The 20170-nt window shown below is 38.9% G+C and overlaps 1 protein-coding gene across 4 annotated transcripts; it reads right to left on the minus strand.

Annotated features, from left to right (window-relative positions):
* Nucleotides 1-1673: 1673 nt before the first annotated feature.
* On the minus strand, nt 1674-19775 carry LOC111264789 (uncharacterized). Of its 4 annotated transcripts, XM_086970208.1 has the most exons (8): nt 19534-19775; nt 15471-15594; nt 14862-14921; nt 10919-11038; nt 9953-10185; nt 9239-9473; nt 4063-4373; nt 1674-2057 (listed from the first exon to the last, which is right to left on the minus strand). In XM_086970208.1, exons 3-6 carry the CDS (start codon nt 14881-14883, stop codon nt 9432-9434), a joined length of 417 nt encoding a protein of 138 aa, XP_086826334.1. In that variant the 5' UTR covers nt 14884-14921; nt 15471-15594; nt 19534-19775; the 3' UTR covers nt 1674-2057; nt 4063-4373; nt 9239-9431. The 4 variants fall into 4 exon arrangements, with proteins under 4 accessions (XP_086826334.1, XP_086826335.1, XP_086826332.1 ...); XM_086970209.1 differs by lacking the exon at nt 4063-4373 and having other exon boundaries at nt 10940-11038; XM_086970206.1 differs by lacking the exon at nt 4063-4373.
* Nucleotides 19776-20170: the final 395 nt, after the last annotated feature.

The raw sequence follows: 20170 nt of genomic DNA on the forward strand, positions 1-20170 counted from the left end.
CCCCAACTATGCTTTATGAAGGTAAAGAACGTCAGGTCTTCATTTTCACATGACCAGGTTACAGGTATCTTCGTGCTTCTCTTAGGGCACAAGTTAACTGAGCAAAAGTTCTTGTGCTCGATAGCACGTAATCATTTCAATGTATTTGAGCCGCGGAAGTTCACGTATTTCGATTGTCTCTTTTGTCACTGTCGTCACAGAAGCCATTGAAGGCAACTAATATCTTAGCCATTCTTCCAGTGACTAGCAAAAGGCCTAAATTTTTGAGATATTAGCAACAAGACAGGGTTCCCATAATATAGACGAAACCTGTCTTCAACGCAATTCAATTTAGGTTTTTTCTGATACTATGATTCCGCCAACTAAATTACGACAGAAGTTATATTATAGATTAATAGATAGTAGTAGCTCCCATCTTCTAAGAAACGCGGAAACAAGGCGGTACATCTGTTTAAAAGATAGGCTTGTAAATAGAAAATTCGCTTTGCCATGTCTCACATATTTGAGGTTCATTATTTTTAGAGCATAATGTGCGCTTTTAGCGAAAATAATTTAAATTTGTTGCGAATCGAGTTAAGCTTAGGTACATATGTCAACATTTTCGCGGCACTAACCAATAAAAAATGTTTCCATATAAATATATAAACTGACATATCAATTAGCGTAGAGGTAAAAAGATGTTATTTAGACGTTTTGTTTTTGTGTATACTGGGCAATTTAACTGTCTTCTTTCAATTACCGCATTAAGTTAGAGATTTACTTGGTTGAACTTATCGGAACGGCCTTTTGTCTGTTGTAGGAGTATCCCTAGTAGAACTTAGTTCTCTGCCCCTGCAACGCGCTGTCGTTTGAATCTGGCCGCACTTTTGCCCTGTGCCGGAAGTTAACCCGAACCCAGCGCCGTCAGATGCGCTGCCCAGTTTCCGGCACAGAGGCTGACCGGCTATCATTACTATCGTCCCCTAGCAGTTGCGAGAAGATCGCTGCTCTAGATGTATTCAGCCGAGGTGTATTCCACGTTAATAATCTGTAGATCCGTCAAACAAGAACGTAATGTATTAGATTTTAGTCAGTGGTCCCGAGTACCCTCCCGTCGTTCGACAAGTGCCTCAAAACTATGATCAGCTTTTCCTAATACATTTATAAGGATGCACGTTGAAGGCGCACTATCAGGCTCGTGAAATAAAATCTCTCCACAGCAAACGCTAGTTAATTGGAAATTTTGGTATTTTTGTTCTATTAAAAAATTACTGCGTACGATAGTACGATATATTATTTGTCCTTCGGAATGAGTCCTTTTTGAGTACACACACAACCGAGGTAAGTGATGTCGTCTCGTCTTCTCGCAACACTCCAGGTCAAAAGTAAGAATCGATAAATAACTACGCGGTGCATTTGTTATATTTTAAAGTAACTTTACTATGAAACTAAATATATGCCATTTTCATCAATGACTACTTTTCTGATAACATCATAATCCCATCAAGGTAGAACTTCTGTGCTTTTTGAGCGGTCAATTGTGACAAGTCATTTTTGCATTTCTTCATGTTAAAAATTATGTAGAGCCGAAACAGAGACGACACTAGGTTCAGACTATACGAAAATGACCGATCTAAGTTTTTTAATTTCAGTCGACTTTTTTCAATGCTTTATTGTAATTTTGTTAGTTATTGGTGCTAGAAGTTCGAATCAATCGTTTCGCTGAGCCGCAGCAACTCATAATACACGATTTCTTTTCGGTTCCACCGGACATATAGCATTATCTTCGTTGAAATTAGTCTGGCTTTTGCTACAGATTGGGAAAGACATTTTTTTTATTGCACATTATTGCCCTATGCGACCCACTTTTTATCAGCCGTAATCAACGGCTTGAGAGCATATAGCTCGATCTTTTTGCCTTTTCGCGGAATTTTGCCGATGAAAATGATTTTTGTTGTGTAAATTCGTGTGACACCCCAAACGGTCGACTACTACGAGGAGCACCTTCCCGAATTTCCCGAACGAAAGTTACGGAACCATTTTTGGGCCTTTTTCTTCCTGTCGATAATACGTCGTCACTACGAAGAGTACAGTTAAAAAAAAAGCTATTTATTTCCGTTAAGATGTTTTATATTATGTTTGAACAAAGCATTGTCCATCCGTTACTGTTAGATGTCAGCCTTCAAAGATGACACTAGTCACGGTTTATATTACCCAAGATATGTTGCCTTGAAACAGTTCAGCCAGAGAAAAGTTTTTTGGCGAACTAGTATGTAGCTCATGATAGTTGTTAGCAGAAGTGTTTAAGAACTAAATGTCCTTACCTTTAATTAACGACAATATTTACAACTTAGTTTATTGACAAATACCGGATACAAAAAAAGAATGCATCTGATATTTAAAATCAAGCTTCATTTAAACCATTCCATATGCCAACGGAATTCAATTAGAAAATATGTAGAAGTGCCAATTCGCATAGGATTTATTTATTTCTGTCCTTCGTTCTCTTGTAATTTCAGTCAAAATAACATGCTACACATTGGGTCCAAGCCATTAATGTAAAATTCGACATAGAGACTGGAAACGATGTCTGATAATTCATTAGAAAAATAACACAAAACATTTTACCGGTAACATAACTTTGTCCAGTAGAGCATTTTAAATCTATAAGGTCTACATAGCCTAATAACTGCTGATATCACTTCACTGTATGTTTATTGCCTAAATAAATCTTTAGGTTGAAATTTGGCATTTGCAAAAAAAACAAGAGCTTAATGATTCTTTATATGAAAAACCGTCTTTATGTCAGTCGATTCGCAAATACAGATTCACTGATTAGGAGTTAATGTGCACGGTGATGTAAAATATTAAGCGTTTTGTGGCCTTTTAGGCCCCGCAAAAACCTATCTGAACGGACTTAAGACTTAATATAGCATTGCTGTTATATAAGTACGCGAGATTTACTTTACATAAAATGGTGTAGTTATTTGTTTATCGGCTATAAAATGCCCATTCCATATACTTAAACGTTGTTGAAGGAGATTAGTATGGAGTTAGAGCGGATTACAAAAAGCTTCATCCCAGCCTTTTAGGCATATTTATACACTGATTTTCAAAATTTGCAACATTAATTTGAATTAGATATTCTGCTCCCAGATTGAAATTTTCATTCATCTCATTAATATCAAGTACCTGACATTGCTACTACGCACCAGGAAATTCACAGCAAACACAAAAGGTACTTTATGCAGTGTTGCAGCACAGGAAGAACAGCGATCTATTTAATGAGCGCCCCCTCCATTAAAAATTTGTCCGATCCAACAAATCATACACGCTTTATGGAGAACTGCGTAAATACTAATTTCGAATTAGAAAAATATCCGAGTCATAGAATTGGAATTATCGCTGCCTTATTACGTGGCCTTGTTTGCAACAGTTAATTAAGTTAGTTGTTAAATCGCATATTAATGAAATCTTTCCTTGATCTGTTATCCTTTTCAAGTGGATACGATCGACCTCGATCTAGGTTGCTTTGTGGAGCCGATGGATGTTGTCTCTGGCTGATGAGATGAACTTTTCTAAATTGTCGCCGAACCCTGATCGATTATTTTCGAACTACTGCTAACATGACTTGGCGTCGTTGTATCTGACTTACATCGAGTTTGTACAAAATAAATAGGATTATCCCCTGCATTACAGAGCAGATCATTACAGGATATTGAGAAAATGGAGCGCGCGCGTCAATACAACAAGTTAGGCACCTACGCTTTATTCGCTCTACAAGGTATTTGAAAGGAAAGTCGCGCGTAAGTTGTTACTAGCTACACACATTAGCCGGTTCCGGCATTTATGTGGGTGTATTTTTTAATCCATTATGAAATTCTGTAAATGTTGGCAGTCACATGGGTCTCAGGAGCTATTTATCTCAGGAGCTGTTTATTGCAAATTACATTAGGCGAAACACAGTATAGAAGGACGGGTTTACTCTGTTTGGTACCGCCAGCATATTCAATCCATGCAAACTATAAGGACTAGGATATCGCACCTTCGTTATATGAGAAAATTATGAAGCCTTAAGCCCACCTTGCGCAAAATACGTAAAAAATCCAACCCAGCTAAGCGACATATTTTTCGCCAGCTTCGTCTGGATCCTCCAAAGTACGTTAACCCTTTATCGAGTGATAGACTTTCGTTCTTTCGTTTTAAACGACGTGACGCCCAAGGCAAGGGTCTTGAACTTTCGAACGCGCTTCAAAACGACTGGTGGTCCCACTGGCTGAGCCGTTGTTGGCACTCAGCAGACTATGAAACAAGAAGTGAGGTGGTTTTAGGATCGGGTTTGTGTGTGGAGCGAACGGCTAAAAACGAGAAATTGATGAGACGCGGCCGTAACGCTGGAACAGAGACAGATTGTTTAAAATGGCGAAGAAACAGCTATTTGGAAAGGTCACATAATTACTAGTTCTGTGATAATAGTCCGCCGTCCGTTTTCATTCTGGAACAAAAGAGAGCCAGACTACATGCTGTATATTATATCCTGAGCGTATAATAATGTTTTTTTTTTTTCCTATTAATTTTCGGCACTTTACAAACGCAGTCAAGATGGAGGATCTGCCTTACTAACCGCCGATGGCAAAGTGTCCAGAGCTGTTATAATTTTCAATTTTTTCTATTTTGCAACCTATGTCATACTGCAAGTTGTTTTGCTATTGAAATCGAGTCCGTCTGTATGGCAATGAATGAGAACGACGAGGTTTACCACACATAGTAGAGTGTACCTTATTTGTTTCGGAGAGAACTGAAAATTGCTTCTGCAATCATACAAGTTCCTTTTTTTGTGGCGAGGTAATGCACTTCATTTTTCGGTGATTAAAGGAAATTTTCGCCGCGTCAAGTCGTCGCGAACGGATATGCACGTCTCGACCGCTTCAATATGTTAATGAAAGCTTAATAATCTAGTTACATCATCGTAATAGGTTATGTTTAGTAATCGTAAGATAACGATGGCGCGATCATCTCGTATCGATTTGCTGATATTAGATTTATTTTCGTTTAGATAGCTTAAATATTGTTCGCTTACTTGTTTGTACTAACTGTCGATGTTCTTGTTGTGACCCAATAGAAGTTTTTTTTTCAATAAAGTTACTTTAAACTACGTCTCTAATAGGTCCTCTTACGAAGATAAATTAAACAAGAAATGTCTCATGTCTTCATCTCTAAAACCTGTACATCTCACGCTAAAATCTGCTCTGGGAGTTTTTTTTTCGGCTATTGCTTTCTTTGTGTATTAAATAGGCCACAATGATAACTATGAGATTTTACTATGGGGATCATCCAAACGACGACTTAGTTCGTTTCAGTTTGCCGCCGAAACCTGCGAAAAGCAGGCTTACATACCAGACCGTCAGCCATCAACATGATGTACTCTATATGTCATGTTCCTTTCATCGATTACCCGGCATCAGTGAGATATGCCGACGATGCCTATACATCTTATGGAAGAAGAGACGTGCAGGACATGCTGTTTGTTGTAACGGTTGCACCCGTTGTCATTTCCCGCGTTTTGTTGTTACGGCCACAGCCATTTCATGCACGACAGTCCGTAGAATTTGCACGCAGTCACGGTCGCTGCCATCGCCGTATTAAGTGAAGTGCGAGGGGAAAGAACTGTTTATACGAAAAATCTTTTTGGTCCTCAGCGCGAAGTGAACTCCCACCAATATTATACTGACGCAGTTTATAAAGAACGCTACCGACCAAATGGTCTTATTCGGCTAAGTGTTTTGCTATTACTGATAATCTGCTGATACTACGTGGCTTGCGTAAGCAATTTTGATAAGATTATGCTTTACGCAAGATAGTATTTTAGTCTAAGTTGTCAGCTTTTCTGAACTTCTGCTCTGAAATGCAGCAGGGAATTGGACGCTACGCTTAAACGCAGGTTGTAGCACTTACCGAAAGAATCTTATCTGTTCAAGTGAAACTCATGTCCCACTGGTATTGCGGGCGAGGTGTCAAAGACCTGTTTTCAAAACTAGTATTGCAAAAATATACATACCTAAGACCGAAAGATTATTTCCCTACATCAAACATGTTCCCATATCATCTACATCAAAAACATAGTATATTTTATAAGAGTTCCGTGTGCTACGCGTGTGCCACTATCGAAGCAAATTGCTGGACATTTACCGTACAGGAGACTGTCACTGGTGGGAAAAGTTTCGTGTAACGGAGCACACGTTGTCGTACTTTCCGATTACTGATTTCGTAACAAGCGAACGGTTTTAAGAAAAATAGATCCAATTATCGATTGAAACTAATTCACAGTTGTGACATGTGTCGAAACGGGAGAGGTTCTCAGAGTACCTTAAGTCGATCGATATGGCAACACTTACTTCAATAAAGAGTTACGCAGTATTCGAGCTATTCTTAAAGAGAAAAAATCAAGTCGTTGTTGAATAACAAGTTCTGATTAGGGAGCGATGCGTTAATAGAGGCAGAACGCCTAGATCCAACGATTACACTGCCATCATGAATTTGAAAGCGTAAGGCTCTAAATACCCAGAAAAGGTGTTACTTCACCTTGCGCATGCATGCATGCATACATACACTTCATATGATGAAGTGTAAGAACAAATGCTATTAGGACATATTCAAAATGCAAATAAATGACAGCGTAGAGGAAAAATGTGCCTAATACTAAGTGAAATGCTTAGCACCCTCCCAATAATGGAAAACGTTGATTGCCACTACGCAGTCGTGTGTTCCGATCAAGATAGAATGTTAAGTTTAGGAAAATACTTACTAGCAAGGCATAAAATACGATAAAATGTCTTTACCGAAAAAGATGGCTGCTGATTATAACTCTCACGAGAGCAAGATATCTAGCGCAGGTTTCGCATAGTAAATCGAACGCTTCTGTTGAAACTCAGGAGGAGAAGGGATGTGACAGAGAAATGGCTACATTGTAGAACTCAGATGGCCAAAGGGAGTAAAATATTTATCGAGGTCAGCTGGAGAGGATCTGGTCGGTAGTTGAATTAAGCACACGGCACCAGAAGGCGACTGAAAACTTTCTCTAACTTTATAACCGAAGCAGGTTGTTAAATGCATTGCCGGATTAACTAGTGTTACGGCTGGATTTTAGGCAGGCGAACGGTACCACAACGAGAGCGAAATGCGTAGGAAGTGTTCAACATCAAGTATCTGCAAAGTCGATAGACAGTATACGCTCTGTGTTCTTGTTACGGTTATCGAAAAACATCTGATCATATAACCCATAATGATCGAATGTATGTTATTTTTCTGTGTATAGTAATTACGAATTCTCCAGAAAATGCAGTGAGAGTTTGGTAAAATTTTGACAAATTTGGTATAAATACGATGTGGAAGTTTGGGTATGTTCCATAGCATCAATTTAAAGCTCCGCTACTCTGAATCCAGTATAGGATATGAAAACATATATATATAAAAACAATATGCAAATTGCACAAATACGGCCGTATACGACTATTCTACACAGAAAACATTTAGTAGTAGTAAACAGATCCACGCGTGCATACAGTAATAAGACGGAGCGCTTTTTAGAATATGGAAACATAAACTCAAGTTAAACACTGCTCACTATTAGATAGACGTATACACAAACTTTAATATCGCAACTTCCAGTAGTAAGTGTGCTATAGATACTCCATAGATAGACTACACTTTTGCGATATTTCCATTTCAAAAATATCACATGTTGCGAACTTTGTTAGTTTTCTAATTAGCGAATCTTCTGTGCCAATTACCTAGATGAGATAGCATGACATCTGCGTAACATGCGCGTCACGTGAACCAGTGGGGTACAACTAGGTTGTATCTGAATATGAAGTTTTCCAAAAGGTACGTTCGGAAGAACCTTTTGTACTATGATTAAGTTGTTGATCATATACTTGAATCTGCACAGAGGTAGAGTGAAACAACGGTCCTTTCCAGGACCATTTTGCTGAAGAAAGAGGTGAAAATAAAGGAGGAGCGCCAGTAGGTGTAAAACTTAAGAGAACAGTAAAGAGCTATAGCGACTTTCCTCTTCCTTCCTCTAGAAAATCTGACGTAACATTTCAACCTAGTTTTAAGCCTCAAGAAAGAACAAATAGCGGTTTAGTATCGGTATTATGGTGCTTTCTACAGCCTTATTCATCCGTCTATAGAGAGATGTGTGGGAATCACATTAGCTTCATTGAATGGAATATAAAGGGAAATTATTTCGAATGACCCGGGGCGTGCATCGTTGGGTTAGCCTGTACATCTAATAAAGAAAGTTCCATCTACCAGATCCATATGGCTTTCATGTGATCATCACTGCACACTATTTCTTTCCGCAGTTATTTTATTCGGGCACATAAACCGTGTATCTACTTTCATTGTGACAATACCTTTGGTATCTTATCCTTGATATGAAAGTTGTACTGATGTTTAAACAGCTAAAATGAAACAAGCACTCATGACAAGTGTTGCATTTTACTTTTTGTGAACGTACCGGGTACGGCACCCAAAATTAAGACGAACTTTGACAGACTGTATGTGCTAGAAGAACAGCGGTTCTCTCTAGAATGCAGCGACAAATTTATCATAGTAGAAAAAATCCTTTCCTTTCGCATTTTTAACGAAAATGGGCTATCGTCCAATCTCTTGGCATTTAACAAATCCCCAGCCAATACGAAATAATATTTTTTTTTGCCCAAAATCGACAGTTTACGTTATTGCTAGTTTCTATCCAGTTTATGAAAAATAAGAGCAAGATTTTCATGCAGAGCCATTTATAGTACATTCGCCCTCTTGATACGATAGTTATGGGCCGTTTTGGAAAGAAAAATATCAGTTATCAATTGCATAGTCCAGACGAGTTCTAATAGCAAGCAAAAAGGAAGTTATTTGGAAGTTACTAACGAGTCATTCAGGTTTTAACTCGAAGATGTAATCATGACAAAGGATAATTGTGTTGAATAAATACGATCGTTCGGAATGGCACGGATAGTGCAGGTATGAACATTCGGTAACAGGTTAGTTTCTCTTTATACCGAGTCTTAAAAACAAAGCGTGAGAAAACGTTTCAACTTAGCTGCCGTCTATTGTATAAGTAAAACAGCTAACAGCATTACACACAGGCAAGGCAATATGGCAGGATTAGAGAATATCGCCCGAAGCTCCATAATTATACATCTCTAGACGACCTCACCATAATTTAGGCAGGATCAGAAGGATTCTGAAGGTTTACCTTGAATACGAGTTTTATGAAGGATACTGTTTCCGTGAATCACTTTCACCTTCCTATGTTTGCCGGCTAAACACATTAGATCCCTTGGCGATATTCCATTCCATGAAAATAGAAACTGGTGACCGTTTTGTTGAGTTGTCACACTTCCGTCTGATTTCAAATTCAAGCTAATCCGAATAAACGAGAAAACCGTTCACGCGCAACAGGTTGTCGGCCCATATGGTTTACCGTAAATCTACATGGAATAACGGTAATTGTACACCAATGATAAATCCCAAAGCGAAATTCATTGTTAATGAAAAAACACTTCTCACGAAAGCCCTTGCTAGTTAATTTCGGTTAACTAGTTTTGAATTAGATAATTATTTACAGTATTTTGAGCTTCAGAAATAGATAGGTTTGATGCATACTTCAGCTTTCATATAATGCACTATCTTCACTCTTCCAAAAAATACTGCTGTCTCTAGAAAATTCTACAACTGTACACATCATTCGACGGTGCTTTAATATTAAATTAACCTAATTCGCAAATAGTATTTTCATAGATTATTCGTATTATTTATTTAAATCGATAGGGAAAATATATTCCTGTTTTTGTTCTATATAAAAGGAATAGCAGCGAAGTTAAGATGGTATGTGTTTTTCTTGACTTCGGTTTTCCCTCAAACAGATGTAAAGGAGCCCCCTGTTTGGAGGTTTTACGCTTCATATTACCTTAACGTAGAAGTGCCAAAGTGTCGGCATCAAGTTTCTGGAGGTTGGCGACGACGCAAACATATCAAAAACGTAGTTTGGATAGCCAGTTTGGTGTCTTTTTCGTCCACACGAGAAGCTCTGCTTCAGCGGTTTTAGCGGGCAAAAAGCGCTTATCGCTACTCGGGAGGGGGGGGGGCCTCTGTACAGCGCCTCTTCACATGGAGCAATGACAAGGATTGATGACGCCTCGTCTGTAATCAGATGCCACATGCAGGCATAACACTCTCCTCTAGAAACTTTTCAAGAAACGTTTTGTCGTCTATACTTAAATTACATGGCGAAGCTTTTGCGGCGCTCGCTAAACAGAAGATAATGGGAAATAGAAAGCGACTGTTTGTGTTAGAGATTAAATGTGCTTCATGTTTTTGAAATTGTTTTTACTCATTGTTGTGTTTTCTCCGCAGAGTTTTTGTACGTGTGGTGAAAAGTTTTCTTACTGGTGAATTTGCTATGACTTCCTACCAGCGATGGTGCTTAGCATGAACTAAGGCGGCATCATTAGAGAGACGCTGGTCAGAGTTGTATGGCAAAATATGTAGATGCGGAGATTGAAGCGCAGTCGTCTCTTAAGCTTTACATACATGATGAAGTACATTCACAGTTTAAAACTCTAGGATCCGATTAATATTTAAGTAAACTTATTGTACCCAAACAGGACTGACTACCGCTACTTCAAGTATTCTACGCCAAAAATTGGGATTTATGTCAAAATCTCTTTGTGTATTACTGCGATTGTTCTGTGAGTCAGAAAAGCACGTCTGTGCTATGAACCATCGATGGGGTTTTAGATGGGATAAATCAATAGAATCGTTAGACGATTTGTAATTGTGTCTTCTATACTTGTAGAATCATAATCCTTTAATATCTCAATGTTTGCCATACACAAGTACTAGGAATGTATCATAAGATGAAATATGGTATTACCATTGAAGTCGTTATAGATACCTGCTTGCTCAGATAGTGCTACCACTCCGACATGGATCGCCTCTGCGTGCGTTGCCGGGTCCTCTCGGTGATTCCTATTTTGTGGATATACGATGTCGGCTAGTTGAAAAGATCGGAATTAGTTAGAGCCATGGCTACAGAGTTGTCTCAACGCTTTAAATCTGTCTTGATTGACCAACGTCAGCGGAGCGCGCTTAGGTCCATTAAGTAAGGGGAAGATGGGCGACATTTCTGAAGAAACATATCGATATTTTTTTTTTGCTTTTTCGGCTGTGTCTGATACGTCTGCTATATGCGCTGAGGTACTTAACCGGTATAATGGTGATTTTTTGCGTGCTAAATATTCTCTCAATAAGACCTTGCCAATAAAATGTTGGGTGGACAGACCTTATTTTGGTGCATTCATTATAACATTTTACGCTGATCATATTAAAAATATGGTTTGATCAACGAATCGACAGATCGCCTTTGATAGACATTATCGCCAGGCGTATTACTGATACACAGATACAGTAAATATAGCGTAGAGGCCGCCCTTGTAGCCGATATATGAGCTAATCCTTTATTTAACCGAAGTTTACTGACTGGTCGTAACGAACAAACGCGGTACCGTCCGGACATTTCGGAGGTACGCTTGTACTGTTGAAAAAATCCTAGTTGAAACTGTGTGATCATCGATATTTGATTAGAGCTGTCCCGTGAACTTGAACGTGTGGACTGAAGTACCGAATAATAGAATAGTAATTTTGCTTATCGGTTTTCCACAGATGAGCTACTTCTGCAGATGCAAGGTTCTGCTTCGTATGTTACTGTTACGCTTTCTCGACTATTACTGGAATAATTTCATCAAAAGACGTTAGAAAGTATTGAACGGTACAGATAGACTTCGACGTTTGAGTTTCAGCAAGCTTTTTGTGTTTCTGTAATGCACAGTTGCCATCGAGAATACGAATATCTCCGGCCTCTCATTTGATAAGCGTAGTTATCATTGATAAGCAAACCAAGAACAAATTAAGACTGCCATGCCCATTATTGTATCACTTTTGTATTTGACCAGCGGTTCATTTGGAATTTAGATTGCTCAATATGTAGCCTATTTTCTCACTCTGTTGTTTCAGAGAGGCTGTCGATACAAAGCCTGATCAGACAAATTGTGACTCGGTGATTGATCGCGTGTGGCAACTTCCAGAGATGCCACAGGTTATCCGTTCTTTTTTCCGAGTACCTAGTATTTTCCAGGTTGCAACAAAATGAATACACTAAAGCCATCGAACAGCCGACCTACTATTTTTGTGCGTATAAAAGTGTCTGACTTAATGATAAATTTACTCAGCAAGCACCAAAAGACTGACAATCTCTATCAGTGCGCAAATATTTCCAGTGTCTGTTCTATATCTGAAACAGCTTACAGGGAAATTAGGTTTGTCGTATTTCGTTTTACTTGAGGTAATCTTGACCTACATCGCGATCGCTCTATAAGGTCCTTTAACGTCTGTATGTGTGATAGAAATAACTCGTAGGATGGCAATGACTTCATTTAAATCCTGTGGGACTTAATCGTAATAGATGTTATCTTAATCATCTAGATCTCGCGTAGGCTGGAATTTCAATGAGCGATTTTGCTTCCTTTAAACGGAGATCAACTTTGGAGTATTACGAGAAAGCAGTCTCTAGAGTCACACAAGCGACAAGTAACAGCGTGATTCACAGGACTAACTCACTAATATAGAAAGAATAACCGAAACTCCAATTCCGATACTTTTGCTCAGTTCTTCAAAAAATTTTATAATTACGCTTGAATTATAGTTCCTGTGGAATATTTGTAATAAATTAAAGTTAGAATGATTTATACGGGAGCCCGCCTCGTCACGGTGCACTTGAGATCTGTTTCAGGTATGGCTCGATGTACTGCGTATCAAGTCCAACCTCAAACATTGCAACATTTATAACTGCACAGAGTCGTAACGTGCATTCTCCGTTTGCGTTAACGTGCAGTGGTCCGTTCATTTGTCAGACATTTTACTACATTAGGAACAACTGAGCCACTTGACAAGGTGCAAAAAGACCTTTTCTAGCACCTATGCCTTTTTTAGAGCGCTTTACCGAAAAGCTTGTTAGACCTACAATTCCGAAGCAAGCCGATTAATGTTTGTGTATATAGCAATCATAATAGCTTATGAACTATTTCATTAACTTATGAACGAACGATTTCTATGTTGTTTTGCATTGCCGAAATTAATTTCTTCTAAACATTGTAAAAAGACAAGATTTTCCAACGTAAATTAAGTACGAGAGACAAGCAATGATTTTTAATTTATCTTATTTCACAGCATAAAGTCATTGTTGACTATGACGGCGTCACAGTTCGTCGATGGTGCAAATGCGTTCATTCGTTTTGGTTTGTTTTAGTCTAGGTCACTATGAACCGATTGGCTGGCGCGTGTGACTCCAAGGGTGGACCTGACAAGCGCTTAATCATGTTAATGTACTATTTTACCGTTACCATTCAGCTTTGAATTTGGTCTTGGCTTACTTTCCGTTGGATTTCTATTGACTGATCTTTTGCTGCGACACCGATCGATTGTAATTCAAGCTGAAGACAGTACACGATTCCATGCTGAATTAAAGAAAAAAAAACTGCTAACCAACATCGTTTGGCTAGTGAGAATAATAATAATAATAATTTTACAATGAGATGCGCTTAGGTTAACTTCATAGCCTATATAATACATAATATTATTTGACATTGTACACAGTGAGGCGAAAGTTATATAATTTAAGGAAATAGTTTAGGTTCATTAATATTTCTCACTCAGCATAGTATCTTTTAGAGACCTTGAGCGTCTAGGAATAGGGTGCTATTGTAGTTATAATAGCTGGTATCTTGGCATACAGTGATGTAATGGCCTAATTCTTTTCTAAACGTGAGGATCGAGTTAACTAAAGCGGCTACAGTAAGACTACGATCGCCATTCACAAGAATTTATATCATAGCAAGCTAACGACTACTGCTTTTGCGAACCCTCGGGCTCCCTGAAGGACTTGTCATTTGCCGGTTTAATTAATGTAGTTTCAGGTTCGTCTTGTGTTATTCCTCGTACGGTGGGTCGTAAGAACACGAGAAAGTAAATAGATCTATCACGAGCACTGCCGAGATCAAAAAAGGCCCCCTGCTTTTTAATAATTCACGTAGCTAAGCGCGGATGAACCGACTGATTAAAAGAGTGGCCGAACGCGCAGCTGCAAAACCGGCGCGAATGTATCAAATACAGCAAAAGTCATCATACTGCTTGGAACTCATTCGTGCTGTTAAGACGTCGAGCCCCGTTTCTGCCCCAAGGCCCTGGAGAGTCCTTCTACATCGGCAATTGCTAGATACATTTCTGTCAGACGACCCTGGTAACGGTGTGCCAAATTTCAGGATGATAAATGCATCAATCGCACAGAAGTGTACAGCTGTAGTTCAATAACCCACGATAGGCATATTTGAGCATGTTTATTAGAGTGTAGGCAACTGCTTAGGCCGAACGATTAGGCCAGGTCTCAAAACCACCTTCAGTTAACTTATAGCAGTGGACCATGCTTCTGCGTTTATCTTGCCGGAGGGCTATTTTTTGTTTTTATAGTTCTACAAAGATTATTTAGAGTATCTCGTGCACTCGAATAGAGTATCGTGTGCAATCAAACAAATGATATAACTGATTTTTCTATGAGTTCAGCGTTGCTTTCCCCTGCACGGTATTCACTGGCTATTCACATTATAAAACATAATTTTATAAATGCATTAAAAGATATCCGTCTAGTCGTCTGAAAAATAATGCTTTCTCGGCATTCTCCGAATGCTGAAACAAAGGCTTAAAAATTTATAGAGCTGGCCGTATTTAGCAGACAGCTCCATATATTACTTAAGAAAAACATGTACCTTGCGCATAAATTCGAAACATGACGGTTCAATATGATCATTGGGTTCTTCAAGCGTATTCTGAAATGCAACAAGTGGTATGCCCTCAATTAGATCGGCTATGGGGTAGATTGCTAGATACCACGAGGCCGTAGCAAATTCTTCTACTAGTAAATTTACATCTTCCGCTAGCCTTAAACAGGTTATATGTCGTATTCGATTTTACAAGCCCGAATCAGTATATTACCATTTCACTGATTTGATAAAACCTTCCGCTCTGTAAAGGCGTTTAACCCGCAGCCATTACTAAGCTCCTTAGTTCGCTGTCGAGCGTCACTGAGCAAATAGAGGATGCAGGCTAGTCGAGGATTTTTTTTTAGCATAATATTTAGTACCTACAATATAGGTTAAATGAATCATCTAATGGGAACAAATCTTTTCTTGTTTTTGTACTTAATAATTAAACGATGTTGTTAAAATATGTAGCATACGTCATCGCGCACACGCCAGATCATTCGCTTAGTGTTTCGTAAAAATTTGACACGAAAATAATAATGCAGACTCAATACTGCATCCCTTTTCGATTAGTGCCGTCAGGCAAATCGTATTTTAAGCTTCGTATGTCCTTACCACCTATTACTAACGAACAGGGAAGGACGGGCTGTACGGGAGGGCCTGTAATCTCGTGCGAAAGCAGCACTCGAGTGATAGCGGGAACGTAACTGTGCATTGGTCCCGTCGAGTTCAAGTGTGCCTGTGAAATCAGCCAAGAAATTAGAGACAGGTCACTTGTTCACCCAAAAGATAAAACAAGCTTCGGAAAGTTGTAAACAAAATTGAATTGATTTTTAATCGACGAAGTTCACACAGAGAAAAACTTCATTTTATAGGAATGGCATCCAACTAGGTTCCCTGATTATAACGTTTTTTTTGTGGAATGTCTACATAATGATGATGAAAATAATAACTTGGAAGGTAAACGATATGTTAATCCTTCACTTTTAATTAAGCTCAAGCAAACCTTAAAACTATATAGGGCGCTACTCGGTGAGTCGAATCATACCATAAAATGAAAAAAAACATGGTTTTGATTTGCAACCCCTAATACGTTATAATCCGCCTTCAAAAGATAATTTAAGAGTGATGAATTTACCTCCAATATAAGTCAGCGTCTCCTCCAATCTAGGAATTATATTTTTGTCAACGCACTGTTGCATTATGTTTTCTGGGTGGAACATACCGGTATGAATTAGCTAAAAAAGCTAAGTCACGATATTTATGTTCTTTATCCCAGACCAACTTATAGGGTATCACCGACAAGAAGTCATAAAATTATATATACATATATATGTATATATATGTAACAGATTAAGTTGCGCGGCATTGAAGTTGTCTGCAGACTGAGACCTGAATCTAGTTATTGTTAATGCCCATAAACGTAAGTTTAAATTAATCGCTTTACAAAGGTCATTCGAGGTAGTAAATACGACCTCTACTTGGTACTGAGCAAACCTGAAATAGATCTTCCTTGAAACCAATCGGCGTATCATGCAATTACAGAAGAAATGGAATATTTATGATGGCGTCAACGCCAAGGCGTTTTCTTAATTTTTTTTTAGGCCTTAGCTATCTTCTCCATGTGGACAAGTTTTCGAACTTACTCATTTTTATGTATAGCATCAGGGATTAAAGGTCTAACCAAGGAAAGTCTTACTGGACTTACCTAAGGTTGCTCAAATAGGCCTACGGAACGACATAGCAACCATACAAGCAACTTACAATCTTAATAATAGATTGTTATTATCCTGATTAATAATTTCTCACAGTCATTCTTCCCAACACTTCCGATATACTTTAGTTATGGTTATCAAGGCCAAGACTTAAAGAGCTACACATTAGTCACCTAAACTTCGCCGATACGTGTAATCACGTTGGGTGAAGCCACCTAAACTTATTCATATACCATCCTTTCGAAGTGTAATTTATTTTCGAAGGAAAATAAATTCCACTTTGATACTTCGTCTGGCAAATTTGTATTTATTCCTAACATACACCTTCAATATTACCCTAAATAATGCAGAATGCTATTCAGTTCTATGTAGCTCTAATACATGTTTCACAAGAATGGTCATCTAAAAGTGAATGCATAAAAAAATACGAAAAAAACGACAACGTAATTTATTAAAGGCGAACAGGCATTTGCTACGAAGATCCAACTGTATTATAAAATGTCAGAAACAGGGCTTTTGATTTAATGTCAGACCGTCGTTTATTTAGTCTTTGATCACTTTCCGTAAAACCACAATCAATGCGATTCCTTTGTACTGCATTTGAAAAATATGATGATGACGTTGACATTAAATCAAAGGCTGATAAAGTACACGACAGGTTAAGGAAAGCTAGGCCTTTTTTCAAAATAGGTCCTTCTAAGCCTGCTTACGAAGTTGGAATTGAAATCTCTAAAGTGCACATGAAAATCGGGTAGTGAGGAACATCTGCAATCACTAAAAATGCTCGTCTCCCGACCCCTGACGTGAGGGGATGGAGCCCTGGAGACTTATGTGCCCTATGAAAAGGCACTCTTTACAAACCTCCTGAAAGGAACAATTCGACCTTAACATCAAGCGTGAAGTTATTGGCTGCTCACTCTATGTTCAAAGGATAGTACCAAATATCCATCGTATCGACGGAGTTTGTCTAATAACAGAAATTTTGCCTACTTGCATGACATGTTGAAAGGTGTGTGAAACAGCCTAGAACCTTGGTCAAATATCTTGTGTTAATAGTCTTCCAGTTTAAATATTTTCAGTAACTAAGTTGACGAGAAGCTTGACGACGACCGCTGCGAGAAGTGTTCTTCCTACCAAAATTGTTGTCTCGTTCGACATGTACTATTTTGTATTTCACACGGAGCCTTTGCCGACGATATAATCGATTCGAGAGAAATCCTCCCTGAAATGACCTCATGTCTGTGACTTGAACGCGTTCTATATGTTCACCAATCAGTTTGACATATCTTGAGTATGAAAACAACTTATGCAGCGCATAGCGACGTTTACTGTCCAAGAACTCATTCAAGATTCGGTTGGGGGCGGAGGGTGGCCAGCTGCCGCCGTACGCCTCTCGAGCAAGCGCACTACCCCCAGCCCATTACAAATATGCGTAGTTTCAGAATCGCTGCTACTTGTGAACCTAACGGTGTGTCCTCTTTTGATTGGCTTTTCGATGTTATCGCTACAGAAATGTTACGCAGAGGAGCAGATTTCGCACCCGATCGCGGTCCGTGGATAGGACAGCGGTCGTTATAATATTCGGTGAGGATCGGTAGCACAAAGCGCCACGACTTGGAACATGTGAATTATCGCCTGTGCCAATAGACCTGCCTGCCATCCGCATGACGAATTACTTAGTCAGATCCTGAGCCTTGCACAGAGCGGAAATCCTAGTTAGCGTTCTACAAGATGCGGCTCTATTTAAAGTACTGATTAGCGAAAGACAGTTGTAGGTATTTATACATTCAGCTAGCTCATAATATCTGCAAACAATGACCGTTGCTGTTCGCTGTAGTTCGGCTTAGATCGCAATGATCAATAACGATAGAAATTTTAATTTTTTTTTCCCTTCCCGCAATAGGAACTGCAACGGAAGGCAAAATTCGCTATGTATGTGACTCCAATGTTCCCCTTCATCGACTTTATTGCAAGTATGCCTAATGTTTCAGCCGATTTTGACCTAAATCACACTCAGGTGGCAAACCTAAGAAATAACGATATCACCTTTTAGTTATTATATTATGAGGGACAAAACACATATTCTAGTTGTGTTTATTATTTTACTGTCTAATGTTTATGCTTACTGTTCCTAGCAACGCATTGAGTATGAACATGAAATCAGAAACTAATTGAATAGGCCTCAATTCGCTAACGAAGGCTCCGCCTACAGACAGAGTTGAGAGTCTAAACGAAGTGAGTTGCGAGCCTACTTGCGATCTGCCCATATTTCTCACACCATACCCTCCAAAAGCATGATGTCAAGTGTTCAGTGCTACCCGGATATTCAAGGATCTAAGCCAAACGACTGTTATTTATGCCGATCTTCCCACAAGGCAATACGCCAATGTCATATTGCTGGATACGAGATCAGGAAGATTCGCGAGAGTACTCTTTCCTTTTGTGATACATTCGGAACTTCGCGGCTTTTAATAATACACCGAAACATAGGTGCACACTAAAACAGTAGTTCCAGGTTGAAGCAAATCTAATTTGATATCTGTGTAGCTCGGTATGGGGAATGCCCTTGGCAATATATCGCTTCCAAATGTGCGTTAAAATTTCTCAGTACGCCGGCTTCGGAACCAATGTCTGCAGACGGCTGAAGTCGTATTTGCTTCGCAGATATAAAAATTAGACTCGATTCAAAAAAGAGAAAACTAGAGATGTTCCATAGATTTGCAAAAAGAGGTAAGTGTAACTGAAACTGTGGTTAATACAACGGATTCAACAAATTATTCTTGGACTCGCTTCTAGTGAACGACCGTACGGGGTAAAATATTATTTCGAAGTCATGGATTAAACTTGGATACCACGGTTACTCTAGACAAACAGATGCCTCGGACTACAGTACAAGAAGGCTAATTAATCTACAATATCAAATTCTATTCTTACTGAAGCTCGCGTCACGTACAAATACTTACCACGAACAGCATAAGATTGTTGTCCGAAAACCCCTTCAGCGTTGCGAGATCTTGCGGTGCGACAAATCTCTATAGGTCACACGGTATACTAACACTCCATACTTAAGATGTTGATTGAGCGCCCCCCTGGGTTTAGCGGGATATTTTTATAGACTCAACTAGCAGCCACCGTCGAATTAATTTCAAACTACGAACTGCTAACGCATCGTTCCCCGCACACTATTAATAGGTTTTAGTTAGCATCGTTTTTCCATCTGTTCCGAAATTTGCCTCACGAACTAACCTATAGCCACGTTGTAAGGCAAAATCATTGTTGAACTCCGAAAATAAATTTCTATTTTTTGTAGCATGGTGGGTCTTGACGTATCATGCGTAGAACCTATCGATCGAAGTTACGAAGCGTGTGTAATAACAGTAGTACTGTGTAAAATGTTTTTGTTTTATTTAAACGCGTTTTTAATTAGGTTAGTTTGGATTGTCGCCATTCCATAGCGTTGCATCGCCCAGGCATAGGAAAAGTTGAATGTTAAAGATAACGTATTTAAAAACATCCAGTTACTAGATGGTACACAATCGTGATGCAAATACACATTATTCTCAAACAATGAGCCCCGTAACAGCCACATAGGGTTATAGT

This window comes from Varroa jacobsoni, unplaced genomic scaffold, assembly GCF_002532875.2.
Source record: "Varroa jacobsoni isolate VJ856 unplaced genomic scaffold, vjacob_1.0 scaffold_898, whole genome shotgun sequence".
Classification (NCBI taxonomy): Eukaryota; Metazoa; Arthropoda; class Arachnida; order Mesostigmata; family Varroidae; genus Varroa; species Varroa jacobsoni.